This window comes from Excalfactoria chinensis, chromosome 6, assembly GCF_039878825.1.
Source record: "Excalfactoria chinensis isolate bCotChi1 chromosome 6, bCotChi1.hap2, whole genome shotgun sequence".
In the NCBI taxonomy this organism is placed as follows: Eukaryota; Metazoa; Chordata; class Aves; order Galliformes; family Phasianidae; genus Excalfactoria; species Excalfactoria chinensis.
This window is the reverse complement of record NC_092830.1, coordinates 37,177,402-37,190,326: the sequence shown is the minus strand read 5'-3', so window position 1 is coordinate 37,190,326 and position 12,925 is coordinate 37,177,402. Positions and strand designations below refer to the sequence as shown.

General features: G+C 47.7%; 1 protein-coding gene across 41 annotated transcripts in view; it reads right to left on the bottom strand.

Annotated features, from left to right (window-relative positions):
• JAKMIP3 (Janus kinase and microtubule interacting protein 3) overlaps positions 1-12,925 on the bottom strand; it is a 50,076-nt gene that overhangs the window by 9,883 nt on the left and 27,268 nt on the right. For 6 of the 41 annotated variants that reach the window (XM_072340506.1, XM_072340495.1, XM_072340517.1 and 3 more), the window contains 15 exons: positions 11,383-11,598; positions 9,634-9,753; positions 8,708-8,854; positions 7,890-8,021; positions 7,433-7,468; positions 6,137-6,196; positions 5,737-5,865; positions 4,268-4,396; positions 2,866-2,949; positions 2,519-2,581; positions 2,328-2,426; positions 1,936-2,034; positions 1,789-1,848; positions 540-605; positions 36-104 (listed from right to left, as the gene is read on the bottom strand). In XM_072340506.1, the coding sequence (XP_072196607.1) occupies positions 36-104; positions 540-605; positions 1,789-1,848; positions 1,936-2,034; positions 2,328-2,426; positions 2,519-2,581; positions 2,866-2,949; positions 4,268-4,396; positions 5,737-5,865; positions 6,137-6,196; positions 7,433-7,468; positions 7,890-8,021; positions 8,708-8,854; positions 9,634-9,753; positions 11,383-11,598 (1,509 nt within the window). The remainder of the gene's footprint in view (positions 1-35; positions 105-539; positions 606-1,788; positions 1,849-1,935; positions 2,035-2,327; positions 2,427-2,518; positions 2,582-2,865; positions 2,950-4,267; positions 4,397-5,736; positions 5,866-6,136; positions 6,197-7,432; positions 7,469-7,889; positions 8,022-8,707; positions 8,855-9,633; positions 9,754-11,382; positions 11,599-12,925) is intronic. The other 35 variants (XM_072340509.1, XM_072340499.1, XM_072340518.1 and 32 more) reach the window with 21 other exon arrangements.

The window sequence follows — 12,925 nt, the reverse complement described above, 5'->3', positions numbered from 1 at the left end:
TGCCTTCTTGCAGTTTCACCCTCCCATTCCCATACCTTTTCATTCTCCAGATCCAGCATCTTCTGCTGCAGTGCGGACTCGGTCACCTCAATCTGCTGGAGCCACTGTGCACACAAAGAGAGCAGGGCTGAGGCAGAGGCTGGGGGCTGCTGAGGCACATGGCCACAGGAAGCAGTCAGCCCTCACTGGGACTTCAGAGTGCATCTGTGCATTGCAAACATGCAGGGAGCTTCACTAATTGACGGGGGAAGGATGGAACCTACTGTGACACCTTTGCTTCTATAAAAATCGGTGATGGCAAAAGGCATTAATTCAGAGTTTACCATTTGCCCTCCAATGTTTTCCTAATTAAATAGCTTTTTAAAGCAATCAGTTCGTGCACATGGCTCGAATTTGCTCTTTATTCTGACAGGAGCCCATTCAGGTGTAGTGCCCCATAGGGAATCCTGGCCTTTGGCGAACACCTTCTGATTCATCCCCAGCACCTCCAGCAGCTGTTCTGAGCACCAGGGCTCACTGTGGGGCTCCACAGCCGTTACCTTTTCAGCCAACGTGAGAACTGTCCTTGCTTGTATGACAACAACTTGCTCCTCATTGGTCAGGTTCTGCACAAGATCAGAGAAGAATTACAACAAGCCCCGGCGCCTGGCAAGTAACCCAACGCTGGGCCACTGCTGTGTGAGATAAATAGGAAATTAAATGCATTCAAGCAACAATAAACTGAGGCAAATAAAGATAGCATTGTAACACAGTGTTGCTGCATGAGCAGCTGTAATTAGCTACTAGTGCTGAATGGTGGTCACAAAGGTGGGCAGTTCTAAAACTCTGGCATTAAGTAAGAAGACGCAGACACCGGATCTTGTTTTTGTCCAGCAGGGAATAAAAGCAGCTGCACCACACAAAACCAAGCTTTGTGGGACGTGCTCTTAGAGAAGAGATGCAGTCCTTGGCCTTTCCTTGCATGCACAACAGGTGTGATTGTGGGCACAAGGCTGGAACAGCAGGGGTGGGAGGTGACTCCTGGGCATGGGACTAACCTGCCATCACTGCTTGCAGTCCCTCATGCACTAACAGATGAATAGGGGTTATCTTTCTGCCTTTCCCAGGGTCAGCCTCACTCACTGGAGCTCAGCTTTAAGCGCATGCTTTATTCCTCACACCCCAGAGGTTTTGGGATTTGTCATGCTTCTGCCAATGCAAGCATCATTCATTGCAGCAGCAGTAAATATTGCTAATTACTTCAGTATCTTCTGATTCCCCCGCTATCTCCTGCCTGCAGGGCTGCACACGTGTGTGGGTGTACATGAGATGTGTATGTGCACAATCACTTCAACTTGATACAGGTGAAATGCTTTCAAACTTCTCACTACTTGCTTGTCCTCCTATTGCTGCTGTAACTTGTTATGTATTATCCTGCCTCCATTTAAATGCTTTTGGTATTGGGCAAAACTAAAACACGCAGGCGTTATAACGGAAATGTAGAGCAAATGCAGAGAACAAACCATGTGTGAGCAGCCGGGAGAGAAAGAAAACAAGCATGAAAACCAAACTTTCAAAGTGTTTCCTAAATCATTCTTTGGCAATTTAAAAGCAACACTGTGGCATCAAGGTCCTGCGCAGCACTTGTGAGAAGGCAATCAAAAGCCTCGACAAGCTGGGGAACACGCAGCATCTAGCTCAGTGCCTGCGCTGCAGACAGCTTTGGCCATTGCAACCCAAGCAGCTTTGTTGCAATCAACATAAGGACAATGCATACCAAAGCATGCACAATATATTAAAGGAACATACACTTACGGCGTTATCCCCTAAAATGTCCAATTTTTTCATCAGCTCTGCCACTACTATGTCCTGATGAGAGAGGAACGGAAAACCAGGAGTCAGAGCAGGGTCGGATTTGATTTAGAGAAAGGAGAAGCAGATGTGAGGATCCCTTACTGTGACACCTTCTGCCTCGCAGTAAACCTGGAGAGGGCTTTTCCCCTCCGTGAAGGGAATGTGGTGGAAGTTGATAGCAGGCGATCTTCTTTCTCTCTCCTGAAAGAACAGTGATTGTCTGGTTACTGCACTGATGTTATTGTTACGTGCACCAGGACTGTCTCTAGCAGCTGGGCAGAGCAGCCCTGCCATGGGCACGGTGGGCAGAGCAGCCCTGCCATGGGCACGGAGGCCATGCTGAAAATAACTTGGGGTACTTTTCTTCTTGTTAGCACTTTAACTGAGCACTCTGTCATACAGCAACATGGCAGTGTGGGACGGGCCCAGCCATGGTGCCCCAGGCCTTGTGACACAGCGTGGGGCAGCAGCACAGCCCTGCAGTGCGAGCTCACCTCCAGCTCCAGGATCCTGAACTCCAGGAGCTCGTTCTGGTCTTTGGCATCTTGCACATCGTGCTTCAGGCGAGCCTCCTCTGCTTCCATTTGTTTTATCTGTACAAGAAAGCAGTGTGCGTTGGTACAATTTGCTGCATTCCATCAGCAATAGATGTTAGCTGAATAATACCAGTAGAGGTGCTGGGCACCTTTTCCACAAGTTCTTGGTTCCTTCTGTACAGTGCTTGCTTCTCCTCAATCCACTTCATGTCCTGGGAAACACAAATGGTTGATAGAAGGGCTGAAAACTGGCAGTGTTTGGCACAAGCACAGAAGCACATCGTTCATTAAATCACACATACAGTGAGGAACAATGTTGCATGGGAAATTGCAACTCTGTTATTGCCTATGATGCAACAAAGCAACTCATAATGCATGTAATGCATGCAAACCAAACATTTTGTTAGAGAATGGCCATCCTTCCCTCACCTCCCACCCCCTGCCCACACTGCACTGTGGCTGCCCCTGGGATGGGGTGGGGGCTGGGGGGCATTACCTGCCCCTGCTCTGCCAGGGCCTTTTCCAGGTCCTCTATCTGAGCCTGGGATCGGTGTATCTCTGCTTGGAGCTGCTCACGTGTCTGTAGGAGAGGAGGGAAAAACAGCACAGAAATAAATAAGTAAATACAACTCTCCCTAAGAGCCGAAAGCTAACACAGATAGGGAAAATGCTTAAAGCATCAAATCCTTTTAACAAATCATTTTAAATGCTCTATGGCAGGGTAAATTTGGTCACTCATTGTAAAATGAAGCCTACGAGATGGCACGACAACTTTAAGATTTCAGATAAGCAACATCCTGGTGGGTAGGAACTAGAATGGGAAAGGACACATGGCTTGTGACAGCAGAACACAGCAGGTGCAGCTGGCAGCCCTCTGTGCTCCAGAACGAGGTGGGTGACTCCAGCAGGTAATGCATGCATTCATCTCACCATGAAGCACAAGGAGTGATGTGGGACACAGCAGAGAGCACTGTGTGAGCAGTGGCACAGTGACAGCATGCACTGCTCCCTGTGCACTTTGTGCCCTCCCTGCTGCTCTCACTGCATGGTCTGTCATTTTCACCCATGCTTGTAGCTTCCTCCTTACTTAAACAGCCAACACCTCCCTGCATGTTTGCTGGAGAGTACATGGAACTGTCACTAGCTGTGCTATGTTCATTGTGCAATTTCTTATTCAAACCATTTCTCTCCTCTTTATCCTGTCATTTACAAACAAAAATGATCCTTTTTCGGTTGCTTTGCCTGCATGGTTCTCTTAGGCTTCAGACTGCCAGCTGAAAGCAGGGATCATCCTTTACCAGCTGTGTTCTCCCTTGTGCTCTGTGCCCCAGCATCTACATGACACACGATGTCCTTGGAGCACAGAGCAGACTCCTCATGACAGAACATCTTTCATCTGATAAGGAAATGCCACTCGGGGCGGTGGAGCCACGTGGCCATGTGGGCCAGGCAGAGCTGCACAGAGCACTTGGAAATGTCACTAAGAACATGGATTTGGGGGCTATAATCCATGTTATAAAGAATCATGTCATCTGAATCCAGAGGAATTGAATAGCAGGCATTATGCACGTATGGTCACCCATACTGGGTTTTTATAGAAAGAGAGCTTAATTTTAAGGCTTTCCCATTAAATAAATAGATAAATAGTTAAATCTGGCTGAATTTCTCTTAATCTGATCAAGAGGTGAAAACAGCAGAACACATTCACTGTGGTTCCCTCAGCAAGGTTGAGGTGGGGATGGGACCCCCTTGGGGCCCCCCATTGTGTGCTGGGACCCCAGTCCTGCAGCCCAGCCAGGAGCTGGAGGGCAGCTGACACCCTGCAGTGTGAAGAGGTACAACGAGCACGGCGCACACAACAACAGCCCTTTAGTGCATGTAATATAAGCCATTTAGACCTTAACTTCTCGCTCTGCATCCAATGTTCCTCCGACCTGTTCCTGCAATAGGGCGTATGCGCGCTGCAGAGCCTGGTACTCCATCGTCAGCTGCCGGAACCGCAGTTCTGTCTCTTCTTTGGCCATGCCCTGAAATGGTTCAAAACAAACCTCATTTGTGCCAGTTGCTTATTTAGTTTATTCTGCAATGAGAGATTAAAAAATAAGATGAGCAGATAATCGCTTTCTCTAAAAGTGCTGGAGTTCCTATGAGAATGCAATAGGAATCTCCCCCTCTTTGAGAAGATAAGAACTTCCATCTGAGTCACAAACCAGAGGCTGGATGACCAGGTACTACTTTAGCAGGTCAAGCCTTCACATTTAGAGGCAAAACCACAGCTTGCTTGCACCACCGATAGGTTTCCAGTCTGCAGACTGACCCACAGCTGACATCTCAGTTATTAAAACAGGAATCTGGAGCAACAATTGCAGAAATGGTGACATCAACAGGAAGAGCACCTTTCATCTTCTTTCCCCTCCTTACCACCTCCAGCACTGTGTGATTCCATGTCAGGCTGACCACAGTATTTCACTCTACATGAGATGAAATGACACCGTGGGCACATGCAGAAACTCAGAGCTGTCTGCACAGGGAAAATGGCAATAAAAGAGTGAAAAGTAAATAGGCTCCAAAAAATAGGTTCAGCCTCCTGCAGTGCAGCTCTCACCTGGCAACAACTCATGCGTCTTCTAGGGTAGAAATAGGAATAGTTCAGGTTCTGTTTCATAACCAAGAGATCTGATTACAACCCTTGAATCAGACAAAGTGACAGAAGAGAAACTGCAGCAATCATAGCCTGCAGTGGCTGCTGTCATTGTTAGGAAGTTCTGTTTATTACAAGGCTCTCGTTAAGCCAAGGAACAGCTATCAGGGCTGGCACACACAAGGGAGTGCGTTTGTAGGGAAGCAGTGTGCAGTGTTGGAAACAATCCCTTCCCCTCATTACACACACTCAGAGTCCCAGAAAAACCACATCCTGAGAGCATTGCAGGGAGCCAGCTCCTCCCCAGCACTGTGCTGGCTGCAGAACACAGGGCTGCACAGTCACCCTGCTCATGGCTGCACTCATTCCAAGCTCCAGATGACAGAGGAGAACTGGGGTGCAGGCTGTGTGCAGGAGAACCATGGGAGGCCGTCCTCAGAGCACCCAGCCCCTGGGCTCCTGGGACCTCCCCTCTATAGACCCACTCTAGATCCAGTGTTCTTAGGATAACAGTATTTCCAGTTTGGCTAAGAGCTGTGAAGTTACCAAAAACCTGAGACCCACCAACATTAACCATCACACCCAGTGTGACTCCAGCACCGCTCTGTAGTTCTGTGGTCAGAGCTGGCCAGAAATGAGCAGCCCAGGAGTCACCGTGCGGTGACAGCAGGGTTCAATGCCTCAAAGACACAGCACCCAGCTGTCACTGTGCAGCTCTATGAATACCTCTTCCAGGTCATCATCAGGGGTGCACGGGGTCTGGTCCGTCCGATCCGTTTGATATGAGATAGAGGACCCATCAGACTCCAAGGAGGCTTCTTCATCGTAGCCGAAAAATGTCTCCACCACCGGCTTCTGGCCAGAGAGAGGTGTCAGTGTGTCCCACACTCAGCCGCTGGGCCTGCTGTGGGCAGGGCTGTAGGGATCCTCTCCATACCCTGCAGCCTTTGGGGTTTGTGTGCACACACCCTGGGGGACACCACCGCCAGCCCTGCCCTCAGGCTGTGCCATCCAGGCCACCTGCTGTGGGCCCTGCACTCAGACCCTGCTCCCCCCCCTGCCTTCACAGCCCCCGTGCCCACTGTGCCCACCACAAACCAACCTTTTCGTGCTGTTTTTCTTTTACCTTAGGAATTCTTGTCATTTTTTTTCTTTGCTTCCTATACCTTAACAGCTTATCACGTTCCTGAAAGAGCCAGACACAGAGCCGTTAATTAAGTTAACCACAGCAGTTTTCATAGTCACAGGGCAACCAAAGAGCGGTGATGGAAGTGCTGGACAGGTTTTAATTCTGCTCCAAATTCTTCTGAGTTTGCAGTTAACGACTGTCAATGTTTTTCATGGTTATGATAATCCAAATAGCAAAACAAAAGCAGGACAGCACAGACACTTCTCTGTACCCCGCTCTGTTCTGCATCTCCATGCAGTGAGGCTCTGTCCTGGGACAAAAACAGAGCCCAGCCCTGTGACTGCCCTGTGCCATGCATGTCATTGCCCAAAACACTCAGAGTTCTGAGGCTGTTTGCAATAAGCACATCCAAAAGTCGATTAACAACAAGCCCAAGCCAAACCCGCCTGCGTTCCCCAAGGATGTGCAGCTCTCAGTGACTCTGATGAAGGGGTTGAGCCTGTACTGCTGCCAGCCAGTTTTTCTCTTTGCTGGTAATTATGACTCTTTCCATAGAGTGCTGTTAATTTTTTAATGTGCTGATTATTTTGTTAGTATTATTCTGGATGGAACATCAGGCAAACTCTGGAGCTGAAGAGCCAGTGAATTCCTACAAGGATGATCTCCCACACCCCTCATCAGCCCTTTGCTGGAGGGTGTGCTGATGCTGGGACACCAACAATGTGCCCCTCCTGCATTATCCACAGCAACAGAGAAAATCAAACTCTTGTTTTTCACTTGGCAACATAGCTTTGCTGCACAGTTAGCAATGGAAAGCAAAACAGTACACCTTTTTGGTACATACTGACGGCTAAACCTAATGAAATCTTGGTCACCAACAGCAAAGGGATGAGCTGTGCAGAGCCCTGTCGGGGAGCTGCTGTGGGTACAGTGAGGCAAGGCTGGGATATTAGCTTGAAGACACCACTGTGATGTGGCAGAGCTGTCCCAGAGATGGGCACCACGTGCTGTGCCATCGGGATGAACTGGCCCTGCTGCCATTTGTGGCATCCTTGGGGCAGGGGAATGCTTTCCTCTCCCAGCAGAGCTCTGCTCCACACTGGCACAGCATTGTTGTCCAAAGAACAATTGCTGATAGGGCCTTCAGTGGTAAAGGCACTGGGACAGAGCCTGAGTTACTTGGCTGTCCAAAGAGGGAGGAAAGTGACAATAAATGTTGTCCCTTGTGCACTTTTCATGAACTGCAATTTAAAGTACGCAAAAAGATGAGGGTAAGGTTAGTGTCACACGTACCATGACACTCTTCACATAGCCAGCAGTTTCCAGGGTCTAACAAAAAGAAGAATAAAATAACTTCAGCAAGAGAGTACAAAAAGAACAGCCCACAAATAAAACAAACCCATTTTTCTCAGGCCTGGTGCTGCTCTGGTTGAAGGAGCCCAGGCAGTTTGCTTTGCTGCTGCAGGATCTGGCCACTGGTGTGTGTGCAGGGAGCACTGCAGTGGTTGTGCTGTGCAAGCACCACATGGTATGGAAGGATCCTGCCCAGACGCTGTACCACAAATCACCAAGATTTAGGTCAGTGTCTGCTGATCACACAGACGCCAGCTGTGCTCCCTCTGCTGCTGTGCCTGCTTGAGCTTCCCTTCCTTTGCTCAATAGCACCCCAGATGTGCCCGCCCTTGAGCTTCCCTTCCTTTGTATGTGTCCTTAGTTGGCCTCGTGTCAGCGTGGCACTGTTCCATCTTACCTTGGAGAGCTCGTCAATGATATTCTGCTGCTCGATGATTTGTAGTCTCAGGAGATCCACTTCTCTTTCTTCCTGGTTGTGGTCGAGGTCATTTAAGGAGCTCGGTCTCCTCATTGCTCCTGCTCTTTGCCTCTGAAAGAAACCAATGTGGCAGAAGAGGAAATGATCCAGAGGCTTTGCTGAAGAGCTGCATCCAGCCTTTCCCATTCCCAGCTATTAATGCACACATAGCTGTGCTCGCAGCTGCCCCTTGGTTCTGTTCTGCTGGAGAAGGCGCTTGGGCTGGGGCCACCAGCACTGCCTGCTGTGTTGTGCACTTGTGTCCACCTGCAGCAGCCCGGGTTGCTGTGCTCTAGGATGACTAGGGACTGAGGTTGGCCCCGTGGTGATGACACCCGTGAGTGTCACCACCAACAGCTGTTGCTGATGGCTGCCAGCAGTGATGGAGGTAACACTGGAGGGGAAGGGAGAGCACCGAAGACGTGGGCTCCCTTGGGGTGATGGGTGACCCCAGCACAAAAGCCAAAGCTGAAGTGAACTGCTTTGTGTTCACATTGTAATGGCTCTTTTTGACCAAGCAGCCGTTTGATCAACATCCACAGAGCTCACAGAGTTCCTTTTCTTCAGAACTATTGTTCTTCTGGACCAAAATAAAGCATGCTATACATAACAAAATAAGCTGAAGCCACAAACCACCCAGAGTGTCACAGCAAACAGCTGGAAGGAGAAGGGGCTCCCAACCCCCTCACATGCTGTGATGTTGCCCTGTGGGCATGTGCTGCCTGTTCCCCTGGGCTGTCGCTCACTCCCACACTTACCATTGCTATGTTTTCCTGTGTTACAAATTTTAGCTTATTTTCCATTCGACGTAAGGCGTGTGACAGCTCCTCATTCTTCCTGCTGAGGCGTTTGTTTTTGTCCAGGATGGGCTTGTACTGACTTTCAGCTTCTCTGAGGCGTTTTAACTGAAAGAATTAAGAAAGAATTGACACCTCAGGAGCAATTACTTTTTATCAAATAAATTAATCATTTTCTTTCACAACCATAGTAGCAGTACTTTCTCCTAGTACATAGCAGAATATATCAGGAAACTCTTAGTTTAGCCCACTGGGAAGTGGGTCCTTCCTTGCTTGTGAGGTGTGCAACAAATATGCAATGTAGGAAACGTATTTATTGAAAATAACTATAATCAGATAGTCACAGAATAGCAGAATCACTGGGTTGGAAGGGATCTCAAGGATCAAGAAGCTCCACTCCCCCCACCCCATGCAACTGCTGGTTGCATGCAGGGCAACCAGCCTCCACACTGAATACCAGGCCAGGCTGCCCAGGGCCCCATCCAACCTGGCCTCGAACACCTCCAGGGATGGATGGGGCATCCACAGCCCCTCCAGGCAGCTGATCCAGCACCTCAACACTCTCATAGTAAAGAATTCCCCCTGACATCCAACCTCAATCTTCCCTCCTTCACCATCAAACCATTTCCCCTTGTGCTGCTGTTATCTACCCTTTCAAAGAGCTGACTACCCCCTGCTTATAGGCTTCCTTCAGGTACTGAAAGGCTGCAGTGAGGTCCCCCTGCAGCCTTCTTTTCTCCAGGCTGATCAAGCCCAGCTCCTTCGGCCTGTCTTTGTAGGGGAGGTGGTGATTCTTAACAATTCCTTCTTTAAAGTCATTGTTTTATACACAAGAATCAGTGTGATTAGTGTGCTGTGCCATCACGTTGCCCATCCCTGCTGCTCACCAGCTCGTTCCTCTCCTCTGACAGCAGCGCATTGCGGTCCTCCAGCTTCCTGATGATGGCGCTCAGCTCGGCGATTTTCAGTTGGAAGCGCCGGGCATCCTTTTCATCCAACTGCTGTTCCTAAAACAAAGATCAACTGCAAATAACTGCTCCTGGGTGCACGGGGAATATCAGTGCTATTCAAAGCTCAGCCTCTTTCTTATCCCGAATCCGAATATTTCAAAACTATCGGATGGAAGATTGTAGGGTATGGCCTTAGTGGAAATGACCACTGAGAGCTGCAGGATGGGACCGATGGAAAGGCAAGAGTGAAAATGTAACAAAGTATGCAAATGCAGAAGTATGTGTATGTAAATACAAGGTGACAAATGCTAAACTTGGAAATATAAAAGAAAATATAAAAAACCAAACAAACAAGGCAGTGTTTCCAATGTATGCCACTGTTGAACTGAGTGTTTCAGACACGTCACCCACTCCGAGGACTTTTGTTATAAGAAGATGGTACCAGGAGTACTGACATACAAATGGGGAAAATCCATGCAATTACACCATTGCATAAGCTCTCTTCCATAAAGCTGTGGCCCTTATTGGGTTCTGTAGGGTCACTCATAAAGCAAATGGGGTAGCACTTTATCTGAGTGAAAATGCTTAAATCAATTCATAAATGAAGAGAAATACAGGTAGCTGTTCTCATTCAGAATCAGAGAAAAGTTACATCTGTTTACAGGTGTGACGTGCTGTTTTGTCCTCCTCTAGTACTTATTCTGATGTTTGGCAGAAGTTGAGCACAAATCAGAAGAAGCAAATTAGTGTTCTCAGTCCCGGTGGCACTTTCAGGAGGTCTATGATTCCTCATTCAACAGGTGCAGGAGAGGCTTGGGATAAAGAACAAAATAGATCGCTTTGCTCATGTGTGACTACTTGCACTTCTACTGAGAAAATCAAGGCTGTTGCAAAAGAAATCTTGATGAGAATCAGCAATGGAGAACACTGGCAAATGTGAGACGTACAAGGTTAGTTAACCGAAGCTTTCTGCTGTTAGCAAATTAAGGCAAAAGCAGAAAGGTGCTATTTTTACAATTAAAAAGAAAAACAAAACATCGTGAAAAGATGACTAAGATTTAATGTTTGGGATATTGTGTTGTAGAAAAGAGATAGGAAAGAAGAGTTAACAGGTTTCTAATTGACTTTCCAGCCCACTGAAAGCAATTGCAGCGCGAGGATGGGGGAGCAGGGAGTGCGGCACCGCTGGGCTTCCTAGTGCTTGTGCACGGGTCACCTTCACCCGCCTCCCTCTGTAAAGCAGCCTTGCACATCTGCTTGCACAGTACATTATCAGCAGTTCCAAGAGCTAGCACACATACATTACTTGGTTAGAAGAGCATTTGCATCATTTGTTGGCAAGAATTGTGTCAAACGGTCAAATTAAGGCAGGTGGTAGAAGAATGGTGCGGTAAGGAAAGGACAGAAGAGAGAGAGGAAAATTTTCACCCTGGTATCAGAAACAAACAAAGGAAACCAGAAAACAAAACGACAAACAAGCAAAAGCTCTCCCATAATTTGGTTCAGTTTGAAATGTTAAACATTCAGCTAATGAACGAGAGCGAGAAATTAATGCCTCTCCGTTTCCCCTGGGTTACTATGGGAAAGCTGTTGCTCACAGAGCACTCATCAAGATTCTGTCACTTGGTGCCATTTGGTCATTCTGCTCGTTCGTTTGTTTAGGTGAAACCACGTGAAAGTGCTTACGGGGCTTCCCGAATGATCTGAAGCGTCTCCTGCACCACTTGCATAAGGAAGTTCCCGCTTGGGGCTGCCCAGGTGCCGGTCAGACTCTTTGATCTGGGACAGTTGTTCATCTAAAGCCTCCTTTTGGAGCTGCAGTCTCTGGGCATGCCCGGCTTGAACCCCTAACTCTCTTTCCAGCACGTAGACTGCTCTGTCTTTAAACTTAATCTCCTCCATCTATAAGGAGAACAGAACACAATCACACACACATGCAGCAGCTTGGCTGTACGTAGCACCCTACAGCCCAACCATTGCCATAGAGCCAACCCCTGGCCATGAAGACAAACCCTCCTCTTGCAATTACAACAGCAAGGAATAGTGGACAATGAACAAACCCAGCATTGCTTCAGTAACTCATGAGCATTGTGCATGCACGTGTGGCCGACTGACAGCTTCTGCAGACCATCCCAAGACAACCCGCAGTCTCAGTAGCACCTCAGAACACCCCTCATCACTTCAGTGAACAATAAAAGTAAAAGAGATTAAAGAAAAAGGTTCATAATTAACTTTCAGAGGAAGAAGTTAAACACAGGGAGTGGACCTGGGAAGCAAGAGGTTGCTAAAGCACATCCCCTAAAGCATCTGTTGGCTTCTCCAGGCACAACATGTGCACACTGGACACATAAGGTTTTAAACACTTCTAAAACTTGACACATTTAGTGTAAAGGGACAGTTATAACATGGCCTGCTCAAATAAGAATGTTTTGCCACGTGAGGACTGGATTTGATAATTGTATTGCCTTGTGATAGTTTTGTCTGTAACCTGGAAAACAATGTGAAAAGCTGGAAAAGAATGGCACAGCATATGGATGGATCTCACCAAGGATGTTGTTCCTAAATCCCTCAGAAGCCACTTCCTGGGAACAAGTGCAGGTTCACTGTGTAAAATGATGCAAACAGGAGCTGTTCAGCTGCATTTTAGCCTGGGTGCTCTCAGAAATTCCCATTTAGACAATGATCTGCTAACTGTGACTCAGATACGTCTATAGAGGTTCTTCTGCTAAATATCTAAATAGTTAGAATCATACAATCACAGAATGGTTTGGGTTGGAAGGGACCCTAAAGAACATGTAGTGCCAGCTCCAGCTGTAGGCAGGAACACCTCCCTCTAGCCCAGGTTGCTCACAGCCCCATCCAGCCTGGCCTTGAGTGCTTCCAGGGAGGGGGCATCCACAGCCTCACTGGGCAAAGAGATAGAGATAAATATGGACCCATAGAAAAAGGTAATGCACCATCAAACGATTACTTGCTTAAAATAGGCAGAATGTTGGTGGTTGTCTCTATTTTTGTGAAAACAAAGACATGGTGCTACACAAACAACACTTCCAAAGGAATAAAGAAGCAGCAGAAAATGCAAAGCATTTGTAACACAGCGCTTCAGCAGTGCTTTATCTTCCTGAAAAAAAACTATAAGAACAAATGGTGAACGGCTGAGGAAGCATCAGTGGTCACGTTTCCTTTCTTAGGATGAAGTTCACATTCATGAGACACATAAAACAATTTG